Genomic DNA, 26,539 nt, shown 5'->3' with positions numbered 1-26,539 from the left:
ACCAGTTCTGTGTTACTGTTTATGAATTACACCCATTTTCCCCACAGTGGCCCACTCTGTAGATGATGATGATGATGATGATGATGATTCATCTGTAAACTGTTTGCATTTCCATTTGTGAAGGCGTGGCGTGATTGTTGACCTTCACAGTTATACCTCTGCCTCCTCGTCGTGTTCTCGGTTTCTTAGATCTCGTGAAGCATGGAAATACCTCTGTGATCATCCACTGTATTTGTCTCGCAGACACTTTGGTGCTGCTGACGTGCTCGGCGCTTTCCTTCTTTTTAAAGAAAGATCCAGATTGTTTATTTGGCCAGTCCTAAAGGTTTATTTTTCTTTCTTTCTTTTAGCCTCGCTCGCTTCCTTGATGGAATAGTTCTGTGTATTTCATCTGCTCATGTTGTCATGGAAGGAGCTGTCTCATGGTGGTTGACTGTGTGTGTAAATGGCTGTAATTCCTAATCAGTTAATGCAATACTTGAGTCACACTGAAAAGGAGGAGCTGGGACGGAGGCGGGTTGCAAAGTGGCCGTCAGTTAATTTTTTTCTGTTTCCTGTAAAAGTACTCAGTATTTACTGTAAATTCCAGCACTTAAGAATAGCTTTGTTAATTTTGGAAAGTTTCAAACTAAGACATTTGTACACCCAGAAGATCTGCACTCAGCTTTTTTTACTTTCAGTGAATAAAAACACGTGAGACTGAACTGAGGTGACATGAGAGGAAACTAGGAGGAGAGGTTTAGGAAGGATGGGTGTTCTCGTGTATGAGGCACCAAACAGTAGCTGAAGCACCTGGAAAGCGACTCCTCTCACTCGGCACCAATTCCCAGAATGAAATGATCAAAATAGACGAGGGGGAAGAGAAAATGCAGAGGAATGAATCGCCACCACCTTCTTTTGCCCACCACAGCGACTCATCGGCCTCCATCTCCTCCTATCCCAGCGTCGCCCTCTGCATGTCCTCCTTCACTACATCCATGAATCTTCTCTGAGGTCTTCCTCTTTTCCTGCTGCCTGGCAGCTTCATCATCATCATCCTTTGTCCAATAAGAGAGTCAATGAATGGATGATGATGCTGAACTTGCTCTCAAACTGTTCTCATTTCAAGTTTCAGCTACTACATTAAACTTCCTGGGTAAATCTGCCTCCTGCTGGTGAAAGGTGTTTGCAGCAGGTCATTTGTTTCCAGTTCTCTCTCTTGGTTTTACAAAGTGCTGCGTGAAACTTGTTCTTCAGTCTCCTGTACCTCCACCTGCACTAAAAACAGCAAAGTCAAAGAATCTCATGTAATCAAGCATAGGTGAAGTTTCTCAGGCTGGCGTTTGTTCCCCATAAATAAAATTCATTTTGCAAAGTTTGAAGCTGTAACTCGGCTCACTGTTTCTTTAAATGTTGTGTAAAGATTTGATTCTCATCACTTTGAGTTAAAAAAATGATTTGTTCACATAAACTGCTTCTGTCACTGCTATTTAAAATGTATATACATCCTGCAAACTTGGTATAGCATCTTACATGCAGGTTAGTGCATGGAAATTACGGAAATAATTAAATATGGAGACAGCGCTGGGGAAGTAAATAAAATTGAGAACAAGCACAAAATGGATAAAATAAAGTAGTGACATAAAAAATAATGCTTGATGAAATGTGTGGTCTTGAGCTCCGATCCTATCAGAGACCTGGAAGTGTGGGTGTAATGGTGGTGACGGAGAGCTACAGAAGATGGAGGTGCAGTACACCGCGCTGGCCTGTAGGGGTCGGTGTGACCCGGTGCGCTTCTCCCCTTTAATTTGTCCACATCAGATCCCATAAATGAAACGTTCGTGTACATGAACGCGTTTCTTCTTCTGTAAAAGTTTTACTTGGACAGAATCAGACTCAGGACGCTATAATCGGCGAATCGGCTCGTTTTAGCAGCTTATTTATCGCAATTCGTCTCGCAAGGTTGATAAGCTCGTAGGGCTCCTGGCAGGCTGCTGCTGCTGCTGAGGCTGTTTGGCTTTGACATGCTAAACCCTGGATGACCGAAGGGACTCGTTAATAGCAGGTAAAATCAGTCTTCTTCCAAATCATCACATCTGTTGGCTCAATTCCGTGTTTGGAAACGCTAACGTGTCACTACGCTAAGGCAACAGTAAATCCCCAGAAACGCTAATGCTACAGGCTGTATTTTTGGTTTTAGCTAGGAGGCTAATTTAAAAACTTAAGTCCCCGTTTACTGACAGACGCACAAAACCGAACAAACAATTGTTAGATAACTATGGATAACTTCAAATATTAATTTATCAGCGAGCAGCATAAAACTCCTCCTTGCACCTGTCATGTGAACGGTACCGTGACACAGTTTATTAGCTGCTTCCAGCGCCACGCCAGACTCCATTCACAAAATGTCAAATTTAAGAGTTACGACTTTAGTTTCATTTTAAGTTACCTTCTTGTTTTATGGATATCTATACCACAAAACAGGAAAATACACATTAAATTGTATTTGTTTATATATAATAGCAAATCGAAGAAGAACATCTAGGTGTTTACTCGAAACAGATGGGTTGATAACCCAATATAACACAGTAAAAAAAATCATAATAGAAAGGGAGAGTATGAGTGAACATATGAGATAATAAGACTTAAAAGAGTGGAAGAAAACCCTCAGGCCACCTCTGCTAAGTGTGAAGTGCAAGTGTGCCAGTTTAAAGCTGCATTTCGGAGAAACCTGGAATATAAAATCCAAGTCCTTAGTGATGCGAATCAGTTAAAAAGATAAAACACTCCCGATTTGTCTCCTTGTTTTGTGTTGAAATGTTCCTACTTTTCCTTATATTCCTTCATGTCTCCTATTCTAGTGGTGAATATTCATACTAAACATGACCAAAGTTTTACTAAGACCAGTGTGTGCATAAACATCCTACAGCTTGTGAGGGGCAGCCAACCAGAAGGTGGTTGACTTAGAGGGGGCGGAGCTAATACCGCTCATCTTAGACGAAACAACTAAGCATCCACTCAGGAAAGTGAGTCTGTGAGTCATTGTGTCTTCAGATCACAGGACTTTGGTGTGACTGGGGTTTATTATCCTGAGTTTGGACGGTGATCTCGGTGTTTTGTTGGTGATGCTGTTGTTCCCTTCAACCTGAGGCTAAGACATCAGCTGTGAATGTGGCTCAAGCCCGAGTGGATGGACATTCCTCTGTCTGCTGTTTTGCTTCCAGCCTGGGAGGTCACGAGGGTCACGTGATGTTTTTTTCCCAGCATGGAGCTGCTCGGGTGGGGATTTACTGTGTGTGTTGTGCTGAACTGGTTTCCAGTGCGTGTGTGGGAGCTCAGGGAGGATGAAGCTGACCTCTGAGGTGAGTGGATCACCTGCAAGGTGTGAGCGGTCAGTTTAGAGATTTTTAAGAGATCAGAAAATGTTTAAAAACGTATTTTTCTGTCATTAAATAAAAATCTGACTCTTTAATGGGCAGAACTGATCGTGTTTTCTGTAGAATTGATGAATGAAGTGTTTTTAAATTAAATTTGGCGCTCGTACAGTAACGTTTGTAATCTCATGGATGTGCTGCAGAGTATCATTTCAGTCATGTTTTTATCAGACCTCTCAGACCACTTTCTGTTTTCATTGAGTTTTCTTTGTTGGCATTGTTTCTCCTTTTGATGTTCAGGCTAGAAATGGGAAGAAGAACAGATTACGTGGATCCCACGCCTTTGTTTTATTAGCTGTGCTGACTTTTTAAAAGGTAAATGGTGTTTTAATAGAAAAACCCTCGGACTCAGCAGCCAAACTTCTTAAAAGAACCAAGAAAAGTGAGCACATTACAGCCCTTCTAACGGTTCTGCTGTTTGGATTGATTTTTACAGTCTTATTGTTATATTTTGAAGCCCTGCACGGCCCCTGTAAAGGTACTCGACCTGCTGTTCTTGTTCCAACTGGTGTGCGACTTCTGATGTTAGCGAGAAGGGTTCGAGCTGTTAGGGCTTCTGGATTGTGGAACAACCTGCCTGAGGAAATGTGTGTCTTCTTTACAATCACTGCTAAAGACTCGGTTACGTCTTAAGACTTCATCTCTGACTGTATCGTTATCATTTTTAATGTTAAAGTTTACGGCAGTGCAAATACAAACAGAGTGAGCAAGTATGGCTGTTTGGAAGGTCTGCAGGAGGAAACCTCTTCTCTCTAAAATACAAACAGCAGCACAGCGTAGCTCCACACTCCTGGAACAGACAAGACCACAGTGGAGATGTTCGTCCATCACGCACAGCAGCACGTCTGGAGGAAACAAACACCTCATACAGCCGTCAGCACGGTGGAGGAGGGACGATGATCTGAGTGGACCATGAGCTCCTCTGTAGAGTCAGTGTGAGGCCGTGTGTCCCACAGCTGAAGCTCGGACCAAACCGGGTCATCAACAGGACAAAGATCCCAGCACAGCAGCAGGTCTGCAACAGAACGACCGAAGAAGAGAAGAACGGAGCTGCTGCAGAGCTCAGAGAGCTGTGCATGAGTCTGAGACCCTTTTGCTTTTCTCTGGTGATCTGTGTTCTCTGGGTGAGGTGTAAGAGCTTCGCCTCAGGCCGAACACATCTGGCTGATTACACATCTGCCGCCTCAGTGAAGGAAATCACACTTTTATAACCTGTGGGAATTTTTAACTTTTCACTTGCAGAAATGTGAGACAGAAAATGGAGCGTGGTGGTTTTTACTTTCCTTATCAACACAACGACAATGATATACCAGCTAAATGCAGGCAAGGAGATGACCTGCTTTTTTGTGCATTGTTTCCACAAAACTCCGGTTGCAGCTCACTGATGTGTGGGGGAAAGTTGTTTATTATTGAATGCATGAACTGAGATAATCAGTTTAGTCCCAAACACATCATTCAGATCCTCACACTGCAGACGCTACAAACAGGGAACGGCTTTTACTTCAGAACTGGACTAAAATGCCTGTTTATTGAACTAGCTGCTGATTACGTTTCAATCAGTCGAAACAACGAAAAAATAATCGGCTCTGTTACAGTTGGTGCATTCAGTGTTTTACCTTTGAAAGGTTTAGAAAATGTTCCACTTCTTTCAGTAAATCCAGATGCTGTAACAGCAGTTCTAATCAGACAAGCTTGACCAGTGTACACCTCTGACTGGTTCTTTTGAAGAATGGGAACAATTTTAGTTGACACCAGTCTTTTGGTCATCGGTGTGAGTGATGCTGATATGCAATACTTCTGCATTTAGTACAATTTTGAAAACAGTTTGGTGATCAGTGGAAGTGTGCAGGGTTAAAGATCAGAAATTAGAGCCTCTTATTGCAGGGCAGCAGCCCGAGCAGAGAAGATCAGCCCCCCCAGCCACCTCCTCCACGCTCATCTAGGGCTTGTGTGTGTGAATGGGTGAATGTAGTCAGGCGTTCCCGGGAGAGCCAAGAGACATTATCTCTCCAGTGAGTCCTGGGTTTACCCCGCGGCCTCCTCCCAGTAGGACATGCCTGAAATACTTCACTCGGGAGGGATTCATCCTAGCCAGGTCCCCAAACCAGCTCAGCGGACTCCTTTCAAGGTGGAGGAGTAGTGGCTCTGCTCCGAGCTCCTCCTGGATAACTGAACTTCTCGCCCAGTCTCTAAGGAAGAGGCCTCAGAGACTGGGTCAGAAGCAGATAACTTTTAAACTCTTTGAAGCTGGAAGACCGCTCCAGCTTTACAGAAGCTTAAAAGAAGTTAGCTTTGATAGCATGGGTTTTTTCAAAATAAAAGCGCTGTCACACCCAGGTTCAAAACGATGTGTCTTCTGTTGAAGGCATCTACAGTCCTGTAACACCTTCAGAGGACTCGCGGTTTACAGCTGCAGGTAGATGGAGTCAAAAGTTCAAACCACCTAACTGCTCACCTCTTTAGGCTCGGTGAATTGTAATTAGACATTAACGCTCTTATTTGCAGCATTAGTAACTACAGACTCGGGGAGATTTTTCCGAGGCCTCGCATCCAGCCTGGCCAGGTTGGAGCCGGTGAAGCTTTGTCTGGATGGAGGATTATTAGATCAATCGTACGGAAATAAACCAGTTCAATAAGAATTGGATCAGCTGAGAGAGAAGCAGCCCTGGTTTCTTCAGATCCAGGCAGCACAGCTTCATACGTGACCGTGAGCGACTTCTGGGGGGCCTGAACACTGCAGATTGACAGAACGAGATGGGAACATAAGCCCCACCCCCACCCACATTAGGCTGGAAACGAGATTGAAAGGGACTTCTTGTCCGGTGGCCTCAAAGACCATAAATGAGCTTGTTTTCAGGTCTTGTCCTAAGATTCAAATTTGGAGGCATTAAGGAATCATGAGATCTTTTGTCGTTGTTGTTGTTGTTGTTGTTGCTTGGCTTTTCTCAAACATCAATGAGCAGTATTGCCACATGCTATCGACAGGAAACCAGCAGCTGCTCTCAGAGAGGCTGATGTGGAAGATTTATTCTCTACAATTATTTATAATCCCCAGAAGATGAGTCCTGACAGGGCTGCACCCCACAGTCCTCTCCCCACGAAGGGTTTAACTGGTCACATACTTATAAAAGTCCTTGACACGTACTTGGTTGATAATTAAGGTCTTTCCTCCCATCATCCTCCTGTCCCGTCTGCAGGATCCAGACCTCCAGCTCCTTATGGCTGTATATGATGAGAACATCCTGAAGAATCCTTTCTACCTGGCCTTGGAGAAGCAGAGACCCGACCTTTGCAGCCAAGTGGCAGAGCTCCACGGCATCGTGAGTTTGACCCGTCATCTCATTTATGTCACCAGACAAGCCCACCTGCATGTATGTGAGGATCAGCTACCGGATCACGATATCAGACGGCGATTAATCAGAGAGCGCTCTGTCTGGGTGTCACATAGCTGTGAGTCTGCGGCGTCTATATTCACTTAGATGATCAATGTTTTTTAAAAATGGGTGGAAAATGCTTCAGACTGAGCAGATGTGATTAAATGTAACAGTAGGTAGGGCTGTTCGATATAACGATATATATCGGATGACGATATAAAAACGTCTGTCGTTTGTTTCGTGGTGTCGCAAAATAAACTGTTACAGCAATATTTGTTCATGCTTTGATCACTGCAGTGGCTGTATTCATTTCTTAAACTTCTCTCTTTCTCTTATATTTAATAAAACCACACTACGGACGGACAAGCGCCTGTTTTTATGCGTTGTTGTTAGCAACAACGACGGTAACGCCATCGCGTGTCCGCTTGTTTATGTTCCACATAAACCTTTCACAATAAACCTCAGGATCCTGTTGAGACTTTTCAAAATAAACTGAATCACGTGAAAGAGCAGAGTGTTTACAGATGAGAAGTAAAAAAGACGCCAGGTGCTAAAAAATAAAGCTTAGACTCAGACGTTAGAGCAGGCTTCTCCCCGCAGCACGCCGTGTAATAAATACTCACAAAGAAACGGCGCCGTTACAACTTGTGTCTAAAAATGTGTCGTTTCATGCATCGGTTAAAACACTCGACTCCAGCTACACGACGCCCAGCTGGAAACACTTCACGCAGGTCGAGCTGCCCGAGATTCACAGACTTTACAGAAAATGTTACATTTTTGATTTATATCGTTACCGGGACGACAGATGTCTTATATCGGGATATGAGATTGTGGTCATATCGCACAGCCCTGATAGTAGGAATTGTGAATGGAGGGAACAAGCAGAAGAATTGAGCTTCGGTGACAGGGTGAGGAGCTCAGGTCCATCTGACCCGGCTGCCTCACGGAGGAAGTGATGTCAGGCATGAGACCGCGAGGCAGATCCTCGTCTGTGTTAGGAACACATCAGTGTGCAGCTGGAGACCCTCGTGTTGCTTCGTCTGCAGGTGGCTGGGGGTCTGAGCGTCTGTCTCTGCTCAGGAAGGTTTGCACTAATAAACAACAGGGGGGAGGTGAAAATGAGGAAACGGCACAGAGCTCAAAATAACTGCAGCAGAACCTGAATAAGTCCAGGTGTGAGCCGGCTGCAGAGCTCTGCCAGTTTCTATCACAGAACAGCTTCTCGCTTCCTCCTCAGTGGTTGAAGGCTGCGCCTACAAACAGCTGAGAATCACACCAGCCCCTTAAAGCAGGTTAAAGATCAGAGTCAGGGACGTTATCTCTGTTACAATGTTTGAGGTAAAAGAAGCGCGCTCAGCCGGGGTTTCAAACACAGCGACACCTTTACACCACTTCCTGCCTCACGGTGGGTCAGCGTGGGGTTTCTGGTGGTTTCAACGCGCTCTGCTGCCATCCCTTCACTCTCAGTGAGTTAGAGGAGCATTGTTTTGGTCGGACTGTTAAAGCGGGGTTGATACATTTCATTTGGCTGTCAGTGAAGCGCAGAGATATCAGATGAGCTGACAAGCTGCAAAGCGGCGCTCTAAACCTCGTTTGAGCTTGTTAAAGATGACGATCGGACGCCTGGAGCAGCAGATGAGAATCAGATGTCTGAACGCCGGCCAGTCGGGTCATCTGCACGCCGTCAAAACATCAGTGGGGAAAAAAAATGCGTGTAAGTGCATTAAAGCTGCGGTTCGCAGCAGAGGCGGAAAAATCAGTTCTACATGGCACAGCGTGCACATGCTGTGCATACGTCAGGGCTTCAGCAGCTGCTCTGGCTCGTGACTGCGTCTTCAGATCCTTAATCAAATGCTGCCGATCAGGTCATGTGCATTTATTGACTTCATGTGAACATCTTAAAAACAAATGACGCCTGTTTAATGTCAGTGTTTCTGCGCTATTTTCAGACCATCGGATACTCGAATGTGCAGAGAAACACTGTGGAGCCTCGGCTCTGTATTTTAATACTCCCACCACACACCGAAGTGCCGTATACTTCACGATAAACATCTACTACTTTAAAAGCGTGAGTGAGTTAGAGGCCAGGAGCCATCTCAGTGCTGTTCATCATCTAACCGCAGTTAATACAGTGAAGATTCCACTCTTTGTACCATTTGATCCTATTTTCTGCTTCCTAACACAGATCAGACCTTATCTGATTGTCGTTGGTGTGGAAAGGTCACTCTAAATCTGTGCTGAGTGCTTAATAAATGGAATACCCTGCGTGTCGCCTTGAACCTGCAGGTTCTGGTGCCGTGCTGTGGAAGTTTGACCCTCAGCAGCTACTCGGACTGTCACTTCGACAGCTATGTGCTGCAGCCCGTGGAGGACGGTTATAAGACTGCGGACGGGAAGGTCTGTCTTCAACACAAGCCAGTCTGTGCTGCTCGTTGTTGCCAGAGGCTGAGTTTAAACGCACCGCTGTCCTACTTTTACAGTCCTAAAAATACAAAAAGAGGCTGTTTAACAGCTTTTTACCTCTGTGTGTGTTACAGGAGGTCCGGATCCAGGACAGGCAGGTCCTGCTGGGATCCGGGTTCCCGGCTCCAGTGTCGATCCCCATCCTGTTCGAGGAGACCTTCTACAACGACCGGGAGCAAAGCTACAGCATCCTGTGCGTCTCCAGGCCCATGGAGGTGGACCCGAGCCTGTCCGAGGTCAGCACGCCGTCTTCTTACAGCCTGAGGAGCCTGGAGGACGTCAGGGAGTTCCTGGGCCGCCACGCCCAGAAGATGGACAAGCACATCCAGAGCTTCTGTCAGGCCTTCAGGGAGCAGGAGAGGAAGGGACTCCGGCACCACATAGTAGGGATGACAGACACAAAACACAACCCTGGTGATAAACGGACTAGAGTGACAAACGGGGGTCTGAAGGAAACGGAGCTCTGCGCGTGTCTGACCTAAAATAGCACGCCTCACAGGTTTCGTCATTCTTTTACCACAGACAGGTTTGCGCTCCCATGACTCAGATAAGGCAGAAATACTGATGCAATCACAAGGTTTTTCCAGCTGGTTGGGTAATCCGTGTCAGTGTCTGGTGGTTAGCAGGGCCACCGACTGATTTGAGCGATGGTTTCCCAGCATCTACCATCGGTCTCCAGCGTCACTCACAGCTGGTTGGAAATCCTCCCTGTGGTTGCAGATGGTTGCAGACTCGTCTCGAGGCCTGTTATTGGCAGACAAGTTGATGTCACATGTCTACAGAACTTGTCATTGTACAGCTGCAGCTATCGCCCCCCAGTGGCCATCAAAAAGAGTGCAGGTTTAAGGCTCCTCCAGCTAGCTTCACTTTGATTTAATACATGACAACAATGCAAACAACACCTCCAGGAGAGCGTGCATCTTTTTAGCGTTAATGTGTTTGAATGTTTTCGAGTCTTTAGGGGATTTTTGCGTTCGATTTTTTTCTTTCCTGCTGAGCTAACAGCTGTTCTGTTTCCTGTCAGGACTCGGTGAACGGTCTTTACACTAAGTGTCTTCAGTGTCTGCTGAGAGACTCTCACCTGGTGAGTAGAAACAATCTTTATTTGTCACGTTAAAACTGGCTGAATGAAAATCCGCCTTTCTCTCCTTGATTTGGAGAATATTTATTTCTGGCTTCTTCACCTGGGGCCAATATTCACTCTTCTATGTCTTTATTATTCGCGTGCTTCTCTGGTTTGCATGGTGGCTCGGTGCGTTCACGGTTATTCGTGTGATTATCTGACTTCGTTTCGTTTGTCCCTCGGCTGCACGATGACATCAAAGGCGTGAGAAACGTGGTCGAGTAACACGGCCGTGCTTTTTGAGCATGTGACTGTTAAAGCTCTCCGTGTCTCCGCTTCGTTTCTTTTTAATAAAACTGTGAGCTTGTGTTTGAGAGCCGATTCTGCCGGAGGGAAGAGCAGCTGATGGAAAGTGCTGATTACTCACTGAGAGGCTGCTGTTTTAGTTTAACAGCGATCCAGTCCGCTGTGAGCCTGAGCTGGATAAGAGATTTGCACCATACAAAGGACGAGCAGTCCAGTCGGTCAGGATGTTGAATCTGTGGCACCAACTACAGAGGTTTTAGCAAAATCACCTGTATTAAAAGGATTCTTATTCAAATCTCTAAAATAACATAAAAATTGGGAGAAAATGCAGATTTCTGTCACTCATTGTTTCTGCTGTGTGCAAACTTGGTGATTCCCTCACAACGTCCTGTGTTAAGGCAGGAAACACAGATGCTCAGCAGTGTGCTGTGAACAATCATGACAGTCCAACATGCTTTTTACTGCAGAAGAAGCTCATGTGAGCGTTGCATGTAAGCGGGGGCTGTACTGAGTCGGCAGCTGTAGTTCAGAAAAGTCCTGCTTTCGTTGATTCAGGCATCTGTGACCTCGGTGCAGTCGCTTCCCTCTTTGTGGGAAATGAAACGAAACAGCACATAAACCAGAGGAAGCATTCTGGTGAAACATCATCGTTGGTCGTTAATGCTTCGTTAGATCAACCTCGTTGTAAAATGTTGTGTTAATGCGGCCACGTTACGTTCATCTGTTGGCTTTGCACACGTGAGCGTTTTGCTGCTGTCATGTGGGGAGGAATCGTTTCCTCCGGTTCGGAAAGGATCGAACCCCAAACAGTGTCATGTGACCGCCGTAACTAATGCTTCAAATCAGCTTCCTTTAATCAGCGTGACCTCTGACCCGACGCACACACGCAGGATGCTGCGAGTTCCTCTGGACTGGATGATTCGATGATATGTGGCCGCGGCGTCTGCGACTCAGCAGTTTTGGGCCTGATCACATCCTCTAACGCCTTCCTCTTCCCCTGCATGCTTTGTGTTTTCTGCAGAAACTTCTGGCAAAGCAGGAGCTTCAGATGACGCTCCTCAAACAGGCTGTGGAGGTAACGTCTCTGGGTTCAGTGAAGGAGAAAGGTTGACACGTAGACGCAAGTTTAAGTTTGCAAGAAAGTCAGATTTCATCAAACACATGCAGAAGCTCCCACAGCTGTCACACGTAACTTCCTGCTTCATGCCAGTGAAACTGTAAAGGAATCGATTAATAAGCCGAATAACTCAATAAGATATTTACAAAAAATAAGACGGAGCTCAATGTGGGCAAAGCTACATGTGACAGAAGCAGCTTAATAATCCAAACATGCAGCTATTTTGGTGCGAGGTGAGAAACTTTGATGAGCTGTTCCTGACACGTATTAAAATATTGGTTTTCCTCTTCTTTTCCCAGATGTACGTTCATCATGGTATCCATGAATTAATCTTTAACTTTGTGGGAACGCTTGAGGCCAGCCAGGTAGGTCTGAGCTCAGATTTCCTCATTAGACGTAACGAGGGAGCGAATAAACCGTCTGTTCGTCCGCTTTCTTCCACCACCAGATCCTGAGTGATCTGCTCACGTGCCTCCTGCATACACACACATCCCTGTGGTGTTTTTGCTGCGCGCTGCTGCAGATATAACGTCAAACACGCAGCTTGCAGGGATCACTTGTCTTTGCAGAGGGATCGTTGTTTCAGTGATGGAAGCCTTAATATTTCTCCTTCTTGCTCTTTATTACTGTGATGACCCCAAAAAGAGGCTTTGACAGTTTCAAAAGTTCCTCTCCCGTCTCTTGTGCTGCCGGTCGACAGGATGCTGCCTTCAACAAAACCACCAGGAGTCTGCAGGAGCTGCAGCAGAAAGAGCTGGGAGTCAAACCCGAGTTCAGGTCAGTTCCACACCGGAGCGGACTTTGAGACCCAGACCTCTGCAGCGTCAAATCTGGTTCTGCTGACAGGTTTAACCAGCGCTTGCTGTTCTGAACACGTTACAGACGATGTTTAAATGTGCAAAATGCCTTCAACGTTTACACGGACCCAGTTAAGGTGACCTGATCGTGGCAGCGTTCCAGCAGCTCGCATAGACAAACACGATACGTGTTCATGGTTTATGAAGTCAAATTTTATTTCAGACTTGTTTTTAAATACGTCCTGGTCAGTCTGACCCGAGGGACAGCTCAGGGTCCCAACAGTGGAGACCATCCAAGGGTTACTGGTGAAATAGAGCGATCATGAAGACTTGCGTCATGTTTCATTGCACCGTGTGATTGGTTCTGTCTCTGTTTTGTAAATTGAATCTGTTGTTTAGCTGTGTGCCTCCTTCCTTTAGCCCGAGCCACTGAAGCTTTGTGAATGTGTCCGTTCGATGTCTCTGACCCATCGTCTGTCCCCCGTTCTTCTGTCTCTGCAGCATAAACTTGTCTCGGGCTAAAAGAGAGCTGAGCCAGCTCAACCAGCAGACGTCCCCCCTCCTCAAACTGCTCTGCCTGCGTAGAGTCGCGCTGACCGCCACCCAGACCCCGAGACGCACCGGTACTTACTCTGTTGGTTTGTGTGTGCGGAGCTAAAACGAGTGTGTGAGCTCATCGACCTCCTTTGTAGGAGAAGCAGTTTAAATGTGTGTGTGGAGCTTCAGCGCTCGCTTTAATGGAAGTATGTCACAGCTCGCCGTGAGCGGGTCCCTTGCAGCCTCAGATTTGCAACACATTGGAACCAGTTCTAGTCAGTCTGCAGCTGGTCTGTGGTGCACCACATACTGCATGCCAAAGCACCCTCGAGCAAGACGCTGAACCCCGAGTTTCCTCAGGTGGATTCATGGATGTTGGGTCGTGCACAGGTGTGGATGAGGCTTGCAGTAGAAAGTAATTTGTCACAGACACAGAGGTTGCAAGTCCATTGGCATTAATCCATCCATTTATTCATTCGCTTCCACTTATCCTTTTCAGGGTCGCAGCGCTGGAGCCTATCCCAGCTGTCATAGGGCGAGAGGCGGGGTACACCCTGGACAGGTCGCCAGTCTGTCGCAGGGCCAACACACAGGGACAGACAACCATTCGCACTCACATTCACTCGCACATTCAAACTTAATGGCAATTTGGATTTTCCAATTAACCTATCCCCACAAGCTGCATGTCTTTGGATGGTGGGAGGAAGCCGGAGTACCCGGAGGGAACCCACGCAAACACGGGGAGAACATGCAAACTCCACACAGAAAGACCCCGGCCTGATGGTGGAATTGAACTCAGGACCTTCTTGCTGTGCGGCAACAGTGCTAACCACCGTGTTGCCATTAATCCATATTATTGATAATATTAACGTAATATTTGCGATCATGTCGTAGTTTCCATCCTTGGGCTGTGCTGCAAAAACACAAAGTCTGAGAGCTTGGGAGGCCTGCGCTGTTTTCAGCTGTTTCGGTGACACCAGGGGCGACCCAGTGTTAGCCAGCTGATTTAAATGCGGTGCAGATCTAATCGAATTTAACGTTAAATTAAACTTCAGTTTATGTCATTTGGACACGTTTGTAGAAAAAGTCCCAAACAGGACAAAAAAAAACTGTAAATATCTAATAGTTTTCAATTAAGATAAGATAAGATAGAACTTTATTAATCCCTCGGGTGGGTTCCTCTGGGAAATTGGATCACTCTGAGAAAATCACATTAGATCCAGGAGTCTGACAAATGAGACCATTCCTTTATTTTCTCGCGGTGACATAAGAGAAACCACCTTATTAAACGTGTAATGCAGGGAAATGCGGGACTCATCAGAGAGCGGCTGTGCGACTCTTGTGTTTCCCTAAAGAAAAGGACAGTACCGACTCTGTGAGCTTCCATTTGTGCAGTTTGCTTTGGTAATCCAAGCTTATTGGATCACGGCAACAACCCCGCTGTCAGCCTGCAGCGCCGAGCTGACGAGAAGCCAGTTTACTCATTAGTGCTGAGCTGAGGGAGAGATGAACGGGAAGAATGACTCTTCAGTTTCCACTCACTGACTGTGTGTCTCCCTCCACAGTGAGCATAGAAGCCGTGAGCGCCGACGACCTGCTGTCTGTCGTCCTCTATCTGCTGGTGAAAACGGAAATCCCCAACTGGTGAGCGAAAGGGGAACTGGCTGCGACCTTTGACCTTCTGTCGTGAATAAAATGCAGAGAAATGAGGAAAAAATGAGGCAGTGAAAACAAAAAGACGACTCACAGTTTTACAGTTTTGGGTCAAAGGGATGGTATCGCAGCCCTGCTCGATTCTGCAGGTCTCACATGTGGGCGTGGATAAACTATAACACTGGCTTCACCCACATTTGTGAAATTTGGAACAGTCGGACCAAAAATTAAGTTTTTTAAACTTAACATCTCATTTTGGCAGCGTCTGTGTCCGTTTCATTTATATTTTTAGGTTTTGTGGGTCACACTTTCCTCTTGGAGGTTAAATCAGATCCTTTTGAGCTTTCGATAACGGGCGTGTCCACGATGCCACGGTACAGAAAGTTGCTATAATTGGAATTCATATTTTCTAATGTGCCGCAAACTTCACAACCTGGAGACATTTTAATATTAAAAACATCTCGAGCGGTTCCTGTGTTTGTTCTGCAGCAGAACCTGCTCAGTCTGAACTCTGCAGCGCCCCCTATGAGGCAGGAGGTGAAGTTTTTGCGTTTACTGCACTGTGCAGCTGAGGACACGGACCGGTGGCCTCCAATAGTGACTTTAACAATCAATGTTAATGTTTTATGATCAAATGCATCATTTTTTATTTCAATATTTGATTACTTTATTGAATTCATAATGTTTGTTGACAGTAAACTGTCCACAGCGCGTGATTTTTCCTCTATAAATAAGCACAATTAATCTTCCAGTGAAAGGCAGTCTAACTGGAGGCTGCTGAGGATGATCTATAGTTATGAAACATCATTTGGGTTAATAAGATGTAGCTGGGTGATCTAATTTGTCTTATCTTCAGGATGGCCAACCTGAGCTACATCAGGAACTTCTGCTTCAGCCACTCGAGTAAAGATGAGCTCAGCTACTGTCTGAGCACCTTCGAGGCGGCGGTGGAGTACATCAACCTGGGGAAGCTGCAGAACTCTGTGAGACACAAACACACTGCTGTCGTATCTCAGCAGCTGCTTCACTGTGCTGGAGATCATCCATGTGTTTTCTCCTGTTTTTGCCTCCTTCCTCAGGGCTCTGGTGAGCTCAGCGACAAGGCGCTGTTCAAGGAGAGGATGAGTCTGCTGACTCAGGGTGTAGCCACGCCCATTAATTGTCTGTTTGAGGTGAGCTGCAGCCCGAGACGTTAGCGGATGTCCCATAAAAGATCAGCATGATGTCTAAAACTGCTCCTACATGATGTGTATTTGTTTTTTTTGTACAGTGGGATGTAAAAGCTTCTCCTGATGCTGTGAATGTTTTTACAGATCCTTCGAGGTCCAATTCAGTTTGAAGGAGAAGGAATTTAAGAGAGTGAAATAAAAACTGTTATTTAGCACTTAAAACCTTCAGCTCTGTTCCCTCTGTTGGCATTTCTTCTGTTTATGTTCATTATGTTTCCTGGTGTTTTCCAGGCCATGAAAGTGATTTAAATGTGTAGTAACTATTTTTGGGGGTTATTTTTATATTGTACATAGATCAGAGTAATTACGTCTTCCAAGAAGCTGATACATTCAGATAAACTTATAATTAATCTGTTAAAAATACATAGGAGTGGGTTTGTGGAAGCCGTCATATCCCCTCACCATATTTGAGTACAGTGGCCAGGAAGGACACCCCTCCCCCTTCTAACACCTGAATACAAGCTAACGTATCAGATTGTTAGCTTGAGGGTCCTAAGAAAAACCCACTTTCCCTCAGATAAACAGTATGATTACATTCTCACATGATATGAAAGTTTATTCACTAAGTGTCAGTTATATCCACTTTATAGAAACTTTTGCTGACAGCAGCAAAAACACAATAGCTAACAGCAGCAAAAAAACAGGCTAACAGCCGCTAACGGAGGCTAACAGCAGAAAAACGTAGCAGCTAACGGAGGCTAACAGCAGCAAAAACACAATAGCTAACAGCAGCAAAAACACAGCAGCTAACAGAGGCTAACAGCAGCAAAAACACAACAGCTAACAGAGGCTAACAGCAGCAAAGACACAATAGCTAACAGCAGCAAAAACACAGCAGCTAACAGAGGCTAACAGCAGCAAAGACACAATAGCTAACAGCAGCAAAAACACAGCAGCTAACAGGGGCTAACAGCAGCAAAAACACAATAGCTAACAGCAGCAGAAAAACAGGCTAACATAGCAGCTAACGGAGGCTAACAGCAGCAAAAACACAGCAGCTAACAGAGGCTAACAGCAGCTTACCAACAGAAAGGTTTACCTCAGTAACACTGTCAGCAGTCAAAAGTGACTCCTGACTCCTCCAGAGTAAATAAAGGTGGATACTTCTCACCCAGCATTGACAGCTGAGGTAAACAGCAGACAGATGTGGAAAACCCCTGGGTTGCATCTGGATGGATCCGCTCCCCAAACAGTGATAGCAACACGCTCGCTGGCTACGGCTGTTATGGGGTGCACTCTGAAAGTCTGAATTTAATGTTTTTGATCTCTCTTGGCTAACATGTTTAACCTATACCCTCCACTATACCGAAGAACACTCATTTGACGGCAATCTACAGTCTTCTGACATCTAGTGGCGAGATTTTGCTAATGCTCAGTTTGGTCCTGTGTGTTTTGTAGCACATAGCAAATGGAAATGAAGAGGAGGTTGAACGCCTGCTGAGTGATGGAGAGGCCGATGAAGATGTGAAGATGTGTCATCCTCTCTGCTCCTGTGACCTCTGTGACCTCCAGCTGTCCGGGTCAGTGTCCAAACTCACACAGACAAACACGCAGAGGTACAGAGAGTACGTCAAAGCATTCACATGAAAATAACGAAGAATAAAGAAGAGTAAAGGCTCCACGGTACAGATTTTATATGACCTGCCTGGAGTTTATGACACACTGATTATTGACTGTGAAGCTGGAAATTCACTCTAAGGCTGACTTTGCCTTTGCACATATGCAGAGAAAAGCTGATGTGATGCCTTCGACTTGTATTTTCATTGTTCAACTGATCATCACTTCCCCTTTTCTCCATTATTTTTGTGCATCAGAGCTTCGAATCAGGAATAAAAACCATTTGTATTTTCACTTCCCACTGAAACCCCCAGACACACACACACACACACACACACACACACACACACACACACACACACACACACACACACACACTTTTAGTGTGTGTGTGTGTGTATTTCAGACCGTTATGCAATGGCCCATTAAAAACGAAAATACTCAAAAATGTAGCTGCACCACAAACGCTGTGCAGTCCTGTTAGCTAAAGTGAGGCCTAGCAGAAAGCGCCACCTGTCGGCCACGCCCACCTGTCGCAGCTGAAGCTCTGAAGTAAGAATCAGACCGCAGAGTCTGATTGAGCCTCACTGGTTACTTCCTGAAAGCTCCCTCTAACCTTTGACCAATAAGCTCCTTGTTTGACGCGTTCAGCCATTATTGACCGTAGACTGACTCTGAGTGTTGGCGCCGTGTTTCAGGCGGCTCAACGACCCGTCCATCGTCACGCCGTTCTCCAGAGATGACCGGGGTTACACTCCTCTGCATGTCGCTGCTCACTGCGGTGAGTGGCTGCTAACGCGCAGTGACACAACATGAGTTTGTTTAATACTGCGAGGCACAATTTATATATAAAAAGTATTAACTAACCTGTGTGTGTGTGTGTGTGTGTGCGTGTGGCAGGTCAGTCCCAGCTGATCGACATACTGGTGCATAAAGGAGCTCAGGTGAACGCCACAGACTACCACGCCCTCACACCACTGCACCTGGCGTGTCAGCGTGGATACCAGGGAGTAACGGTGAGCACGCGCAGAAAACTAAAATCCTGGGATTTAAATTAAAAAAACTGAACTTAGACGGTCTGTTAGTGCAGTGACCTCACAGCAGCCATATTATTGATCAGAAAAAAATGTCATTAAAATGCTCCATAAGGCTCCAGCAGCACAAACACGGTGCAGAGGTCCAGCTCAGAGACTCCAGGTAGCTGAGGTGAAGCTGCAGCTACAGCCGCCTGTGTCTCCACCCACCTGTCAGTCAAAGTCTGGTTATTTTTAACTGGCAGGTTCAAACATCACCTCTACCTTTAAGCTTTAACATAATCCAAACAGATGAGTTATAAGCAAACAAAGTCATTAAACCAGTTTCCAAAGTGAGGACTGAAATGTGTGTTCTGGATCAGCCGCAGCTGTCTGACCTCAGCCAAACAAACTTGTCGTTAAATAAAGACGAATGAACGCTCCAGAGGAGGAGAACATTACAACAAACGATGTCCTTCCTTTGTTTCTGTTGTCCAGCTGCTGCTGCTGCACTACAAGGCCAACACGGAGGCTCAGGACAACAACGGCAACACGCCGCTGCACCTCGCCTGCATGTACGGACACGAGGACGTACGTCGCCGCTCTCTCTGTTATGTCCTCACATTTCATCCTTTAAATGCTCCAGTTGGTTTGAACCCACCGGGTTAGTCTGTTCCAGTAAATAACTCAGCATGTTCATAAATAATAAATGCTGTGTGTCAGTGTGTGAAGGCCTTGGTGTACTACGATGTCCAAACGTGCCGTCTGGACCTGGTGAACGACAAAGGCGACACGGCGCTGCACATGGCGTCGCGCTGGGGCTACGAGGGCATCATCCAGGTGCTCCTGGAGAACGGAGCGAGCACCCACATCCTCAACAAGAACAAGGAGTCGCCGCTGCAGTGCGCCCTGAACTCCAAGGTCAGCGACACTCGATTGTGCCAGAACATGCAGAGGACGCTTCCACTGTGTGGGTGCTGGTTTGAGTCCCTCACCCCACAGCTGTGGTAGCATAATGAGGATAGCAGCTAATCTGATCAGCTGCTGACGGCAGGTCGACTGATCCCCTTTCTCCAGTCTGTCCACTAAACCAGCTTCAGATACACTTTAAAATCAGATGTTTGTTTCATCTCTGCTCCAGGCAGTACCAGAGCCTGGGGCCTGATGCAGACACAGGTCTGCATCAGGCCCCAGGCTCTGGACTTTAGCCCTGCAGAGTCTCTGAGTCATGTTCACCCAGCCTTTCTTGCACGATAAAGGTTTTTCAAATGATGTAAACAGATGCTTCAGGTGCTCCCTGAAAAAGAAACATATTGGTTTCATGGCGCACATACTGTAAAATGAATGTGTTCATGTCTTCCTGCAGATCCTCATGCAGCTGCAGTCCACTCAGAACGGCCGGAAGCGCTGCGGCAGCGGCGTCGACGTGAGTCTCATCTGCACTCACGCTTGCATCGGACAGATCTCCAACATCACAGTGAATATTGTCAAAATCCATGTGACAAAAGTGTAATTGAATACAAAAAGGTTTCCTCACGAGACAGAGCGGCTGCATGTTTAACAGGGGCACTCAGTGAAAAGTAGTTCCAGTGAAACCTGGAACTACTTTTCAACTGGTGAGCGAATGTTCGCAGTTGACTCTGCGTCCTCTCTGGTTTCACCACGTATGTTTGAAACGTTCACCCTGGTGGTCACATTTGACCTGCATTCACACACTAAAGCTAAACTATGTTAGCATTGGGAGTATTTGGAGGCTGGTTGTGTTTTCAGCATCTCTTTTCTGTCTCTCAGTCTCCCAGCCGCTCGCCTCTGGCCTCAGACTGCAGCAGCCGCCGCTCCTCCGTCTCCAGCACCTCCTCCCTGGGCTCGGAGGTCAAACCAGAGGGAGAACGGGTCCGGCACAGAGAGGTGAGCGCTGACCAGGAAACACAACAACATTGCTAGCACCAATAATCAATCGGTCAAACGTTATTTCTGAGAAAGCGTTCATGGAGGTCTGTGCAGCTCCGAGTACCAAAGAAGAAGAAAACGTTGGTGTCTGACGCCTCTGTGTTTGACTGACAGGTGGAGAAGCTGCTGCGAGCCGTGGCAGACGCTGACGTGGAGATGGTGAGTCTTCTGCATTTGTGCTGAACGCTCAGGGTCGCGTTCCCTCGATGGGAAACGTGACGACGTCTGCTCATCCTGTTTCTCAGGTGCGTTACCTGTTGGAGTGGATGGATGAGGAAGAGGAGGATCAGGGAGAAGTACGGTCGGAGGCTCCGCTTTGCCACCCTCTGTGTCAGTGCCCAAACTGCGCCCCCACTCAGAAGGTACGCCGGCGGCCCGTGCAGCAGCGTGGATGCGACGCCATTTCCATTAAAGTCTCTGATCTTCCCGCAGCTATCGGTGCAGCAGGCGGGAACTCTCGGCGTAAACAGCTGCAACGTCGACGGTTTCACGCCTCTCCACGTCGCCGCCCTCCACGGACACTTGCCGCTGGCCACCCTGCTGATCCGCCACGGGGCCAACGTGAACGCCCGCACCAACCAGAGCGCCACGCCACTTCACCTGGCTTGCCAGAACAGCCACATCCCGGTAAGCGATAAGGGAGAAGTGAATGTGTGAGCTTTCCGTGCACAGGATGTAAACATGGAAAACTTGGCCACATTGTCAGGAAGACGTGTCGGAAGTTTTGGCTGATGTTAGTTAGGTTTAAAAGAGTTACTCAAATTTTGATGAACACGTCACATAAGGAGCAGAAAGTCAGGCTCTACAGCAGCAGATTTCCAGGTTACGCTGCTGTTTGGTAAAAACATGCTTAGATTAGCCTGATGTGCACAAGTATTATCAAAATAATCTCACTAGATTCTTCTTGGCTGCAGATCTTCACTGTTTTCCAGAAACAAACTGGTGCCCATCCTGTAACTATTTTATAGCCAATATTAAAGGAAGACAGGCAACATCATCTCTGAGGCAGTGACGTCAGAGACTTCAGGACACCAACAGCTGGCAGATGTTGCCTCAGATTCAGTAAACTGCAGGACACGTGTCCACCAGCAGAGCTTTAGTTCACAGCATCCTCATTGTTGGATGTTCTGGATATCACCCAGAGGAAATAGAAGTTATGCAATGGGCACAAAGATGGACTCAAACGTGAACAATCAGAAAGCCGGACTGCAGAGCACAAAGCTGACTTAAAGTTCATTTGTTGCACGAGTCCGCTCGCTCCTTCGCTCGTGTCGCTGAGCAGAGAAACGGCTCAGAAAGAGGAGTCCAACCCCAAGCGTCAGTTTCAGGTGCCGCTCAGAGGTTTTCTCCTCACTGAGGGGAAATGTGAGCTGTTTATTCTGCACGGTCACTTTCTCTAATTTCACCTTGCAGCCTGTTTCTGCAGGGGTTGTACTTTCTTAGACGCCCGTGTAGAGCTGAGCGGTGGAAACACAGTCTGTCTGTGACTCTGACTGGGACCCGGCTAATTGCTGGTGACCACTACAGTGGTGTGTGTGTGTGTCTGTTGGCAAAAAGTGATTTTATTGTCATCGTTGTGAAGGATGATGTCATTCTGAGTGTCATGGTGATGTTTAGGTGGTGAGGTTTCTGCTGGAGTGCAACGCCAAGCTGAATAAAAAGGATCACTATGGCAACACGCCGCTGATCCACGCCTGCCTGCGTGGAAATCTGGACACAGCCACCATCCTGTTACAGGTGAACACACGCACGCACGCGCGCGCGCACACACACACACATTAACTCTGAAAGTGTGTGTGTTCACAGAGTAATGCGTTGGTGAACGTGGCGAACCTTCAGGGGAACACGGCGCTCCATGAGGCAGTGCGGGGCGGGCATCTGGCGCTGGTGGAGCTGTTGCTGAGGGGCGGAACCTCTCCTGGCATCAGGAACAAGAGGCAGAGGACGCCGCTGGACTGCGCCTACGAGCTGGGCGGAAAGGTCGTGGAGTGCCTCACGCTGAATCTGAGGACCCACAGGGTCCTGATGTCAGCGTCATGGCGTCGCTCCGTCTCAGTGACCAGGCCGACTCCACGGTGCTGACATCAGGGCTCTTTGCAGGTCCCGCCTTTGTAGTCCAGCAGAATGAATTTGAAGCCGATGCTGATGTCTGATACATGATTTTAAAATCATAAAATGTGATGAGCATGAAACTGCACAGCACCTTCCAGTATGTTCAGCTAGCTGTAGCTCCCAAAAAGCTTCAGAGTTCATAGAAAGCATGAAAGTAAACCCGCTCAACTCCAAATGTATGTCTTTGGACTGTGCTAGGGTAGCTTTGTATGATTCACAGCTCAAAATAATCCAAATGTGTGTAACTGGAGCTCAGCGCCAACACAGAGAGCTTAAACGGCTCGCTGACCTTGCAGTGGCCGGTGCACAATTGTATTTATTAAGAATGGGACCATGATCTGCTGAATATGAGAAGTATAAACTTCGTCTTCTTTTACTTTGGAGTCGTTCCTGGGGGGTTCTCCTGGAGCTGTTAGCTCTTCATCGCTGCACCGTCGTGCAGGTCTGAAGACTTATCTTCCTGTTATCTCGTGCAGAACACTGAAATCCTGCGAGCTCTGCAGAAAGCATCTGGACTCTCCCCTGATGATGAACCGATCAAACTCCTCTCCGTCCCCAAAGGAGCTCTGGGTAACTAACACCAGCAATAAATCCTACAAAGCAGGCTTTACTTAAATTTCATTCATTAGAATGGGGACTGTGATCCACAGCCGTGTAATCAGGATCGTTCCTGTGCTTTTGCTCTTTCAGCTCATTCCTTCGTGCAGCGTCTGAGGCTGCAGGATAACTCCAACAGCAGGAAGCAGAAGCTGGCTCAGTCCATCAGCAGGTAGGCCGCAAACAAGCCACGAATCCACACCAGTCACAAGAAACCATCCCACTCATCAAGGGAAAGCAAACCACACGTGCAGTGACTGCTCTGCGCAATCGCAGTAACATTTCTGAATCTTTTCATATTCGTGATGCAAAATTCTTAGAAAGTATTTGAGTGTTTGTTTTTTCCTCGTGAATATTCTCAGAGGATATTCAGTCTTATTTCTCAGGAATATTCTGAGATTAGAACAGAAGAACAAACTGAGGAGGCTGAGCTGAAGATGCTCAGGTCTTCGTTGGGAGGGAGGAGGATGGATCAGAGTCGGAGAGGCTGAGATGGTTTGAGCGTGTGCAGAGGAGGGAGGGTGGAGATGGAGCTCAGAGGAGGTTCATGGATGTAGAGGGCTGGATGACAGGGTGAGATGGAGGCAGATGATGCGCTGTGGCGCCCCCTAGAGGAAGCAGCTGCAGGATTAGATTAAGAGAAAGTTGATTCCTCCTAAATGTGATTTATTCCGCTTTATTTCTGAGTGTATTTCACAGACATTTGCAGCTTTTAGTCTGAGAGAATATCAGAGTTTATTTCTCATGAATGTATGACTTTAACCTTCCACCATCGACCCTCAGCCCCATTTTTCTTTCCTTTTTCCCACCTGCACCTTCAGGATGCAGCAGATGAGGAAGGGTTCTTCAGGTTCTCCACCCAGGTGTTCTCCAAACCTCAGCCAGGTACACGCGTCTTGTTCTCTTATGTATTTTGGTATTTATCGGTGTTTCCGGTCTGGAGCAGGACTGACTTTAGTTCTGCTGCCGTTTCGTTGCAGGTGAATCCGGACAGGTGGAGGCTGAGGCGAGGAGAGACGGTGGCGGTCAGCAGCCCCACAGGAAGCCTCAAAGAGCGGCGCCTGGCTCGCTCTCACACCCTCGACACCGGAGTGCACACGCCGGAGCGAACGCACGCGCTGACCGTGGCTGACCCGACAGACGTCGCGTGCGCTCCTGAACTACCCGACGGCGCCGAATCGCTCTCCACCGACGCCTCCAGCTGCAGCACGGGCAGCGAGACCTCGCCGTCCACACCGTCAACTACATCATCGCAGGTCGACAGCTCGGCCGACGTCCCGCTCGCAAACATCCTGTCTGCTCAGTCTGACCCCGAAAGCCAGACCGACCGAGATTTACACGCAGACTCTTCTGACGGCCGCCCTCGGCCTGGCGAGGAAGCTGAAGGCTTACCGTCAGAGCACAGGGATGAAGACTCCACCCCTTATCCCCTTAACCTGCCCTCCCCGACCCAGAGCGAAAGAGTCGAAGAGAGCAACGCCAATCAGCAGCCAGAACCCAGCGCACAGTGATGCAGGGAGCGCGAAGCGCAGACAGCACGAGTAGCAAGAAGACCGCCGAAAGAAAAGCACACGAGACTCCGGATCCTCACGAACCAAACGTCCTCTCACTGCAGCGCGTCGGGTTGTATTTGTCCCGCTCGGAGGTTTCCGCCTCCTCAGGCAAACTGAAAGGGCGTCGGGCACCATCCATGTTTTGCGTCAGTGGGGACGTCAGAGACGGCCCTGACTCAGACACCTGGATCAGGTTTAACCCGCACAGGCTCGGCGCCGCTCGCGCTCCCTTCTCACTCGTTAACATAAACTAGAAGCTGCATTTTTTCCACTGACAGGTTTCCGAACTTTGTTTTTCAGATGTTTGAAAACTGCTCGGCGCTTTTGTACGGAGGCGAGCGAGATCCAAACCATCCTCGCACGGGGAACTCTTTACATTGAGCTTCAACACGAACGTCTCAGCTGAGTTTAAAGCGCTTTCCACTTCCAGCCTTCACGGAGAAAAAGGGATGCAAGCTGATTTCATTTCTTGCTGTTTGAACGTCCTCGCTGTAGTTTGTGCTGCTGCTCTGTGCCGCTGACTTTTTTACTTTGGTTTAATCAGGATGATCTTATTTTATTTAGGAGGGTGGAGCTCCGTGTGTCTCCCTGTCCGCTGCTGAACCTCGCTGCGAGCTTTTATCCAGCAGATTTTAATCCAACACCACCGCCGGCTATTTTCCAAATCAAGCTGTTTGAAGGATTTCCGTCTTTTTACCGGCGCTGATGATTTTTGAGCACCAACATTAACACCGCTGACCCCTCGAGTGGAGAGTGAGCCACGTTTATAGTTTGATAGAAAAACTGTATGGAGTGAATTCGTATGACATCCATCTGAATACTGTAACGCTTAACCGATGGGCGTGGCTTCTTTTGCAGAGAAGGATGGGCTTCAGTCACAGTCACTGAACTGGACCTGTGGACTGTTTGTGCTCCTCACAAACTCTCATGTAACACTTGAACCTCATGGCTGAGGCCATAAACTCATCAGGAAGTGTTACTGACTCACGGTTTCCTGTACAGGAAGTCTTTTTGCGTCGCCCCCTGCTGGTCGTTAGAACGAATGCACCTTAACGCGCTTCAGCGTTGACTTTCCTACGGCCATGTTTTTTATGCTATGACGTCCGTGGTGATAATTTAGCATTTCAGCCTCTCGACCAAATCCGTGCACAAAGAAAACGTGACAGCGGCCACAAACGTGGAGTGCGAGCGTTTCTAAACGGTCTTTGGTCCGAAGTCAGAGCTCCATCAGCTCAGGTGGTTTATTAACCTTCAGTAAGGACGTCGAGAACCGAATCAAACTGTCTGAGCTTCCTCTTGATGCCTCATGAAATCATGACATCATCGAACACAAACTGTGAGTCCAAACCCCAAAAACCCGACTCAGACTGTTCAGCCTGATGAATGACTGAAAACTGCAACAAATCAGTCTGATTTTTGTCCCTCTGTCAGGTTCATTTCTAAGTTTCGGTCTCTGTGCTTCATGAAACGGTTGTAGCTACCTGATGAAACGAGCGCGTCTTCAGAGGAAAAAGACAAACTGTGGTATTCCATCACAGCCGACTGTCCTGCTGTTTAATGTTTCATATTTGTGGTTTTGACGGTTTTACTCGAGAGTCGATTTGATGGTTACGAGCAGAGTGCTGCAAACGTGTCTCCCATCAGTGTCACTATTTCCTGTCTCCCTCTCACAGGAACCACCTTTATGTTTGAACTTCGTCTGAGCGGATGTCAAAGCCGAGTCTTAATGATGATGTGAATGTGCCTTATTTAATTTAAACCCAAATAAACAAGAATAAACCTGCGATTCAGACAAATGACATTTG

The 26,539-nt window shown here is 47.2% G+C and overlaps 1 protein-coding gene across 7 annotated transcripts; it reads left to right on the top strand.

The window, feature by feature from the left end:
• Positions 1-1,763: 1,763 nt before the first annotated feature.
• On the top strand, positions 1,764-26,533 carry ankrd27 (ankyrin repeat domain 27 (VPS9 domain)). Of its 7 annotated transcripts, none has more exons than XM_085280922.1 (28): positions 1,765-2,044; positions 6,611-6,733; positions 9,074-9,184; positions 9,325-9,633; positions 10,275-10,334; positions 11,641-11,694; positions 12,036-12,101; positions 12,437-12,513; positions 13,035-13,156; positions 14,636-14,714; positions 15,580-15,706; positions 15,803-15,895; positions 17,351-17,472; positions 18,208-18,290; positions 18,410-18,525; positions 19,021-19,113; positions 19,246-19,443; positions 19,889-19,999; positions 20,314-20,430; positions 20,587-20,631; positions 20,718-20,834; positions 20,905-21,099; positions 22,090-22,209; positions 22,279-22,452; positions 23,061-23,154; positions 23,275-23,353; positions 24,003-24,066; positions 24,162-26,533. In XM_085280922.1, the coding sequence occupies exons 2-28, from the start codon at positions 6,632-6,634 to the stop codon at positions 24,690-24,692; spliced, it is 3,459 nt and encodes a 1,152-aa protein (XP_085137048.1). In that variant the 5' UTR covers positions 1,765-2,044; positions 6,611-6,631; the 3' UTR covers positions 24,693-26,533. The 7 variants fall into 7 exon arrangements, with proteins under 7 accessions (XP_085137051.1, XP_085137048.1, XP_085137052.1 ...); XM_085280920.1 differs by lacking the exon at positions 1,765-2,044 and adding an exon at positions 3,132-3,341 and having other exon boundaries at positions 20,920-21,099; XM_085280919.1 differs by lacking the exon at positions 1,765-2,044 and adding an exon at positions 3,136-3,341.
• Positions 26,534-26,539: the final 6 nt, after the last annotated feature.

Source organism: Mchenga conophoros, linkage group LG7 (genome assembly GCF_057382185.1).
Source record: "Mchenga conophoros isolate Kocher_MC1m ecotype Shallow Benthic linkage group LG7, M_conophoros_male_GT1.1, whole genome shotgun sequence".
NCBI classification, from domain to species: domain Eukaryota; kingdom Metazoa; phylum Chordata; class Actinopteri; order Cichliformes; family Cichlidae; genus Mchenga; species Mchenga conophoros.
The sequence above is the reverse complement of the archived record's forward strand: the minus strand, read 5'-3'. Positions and strand labels throughout refer to the sequence as shown.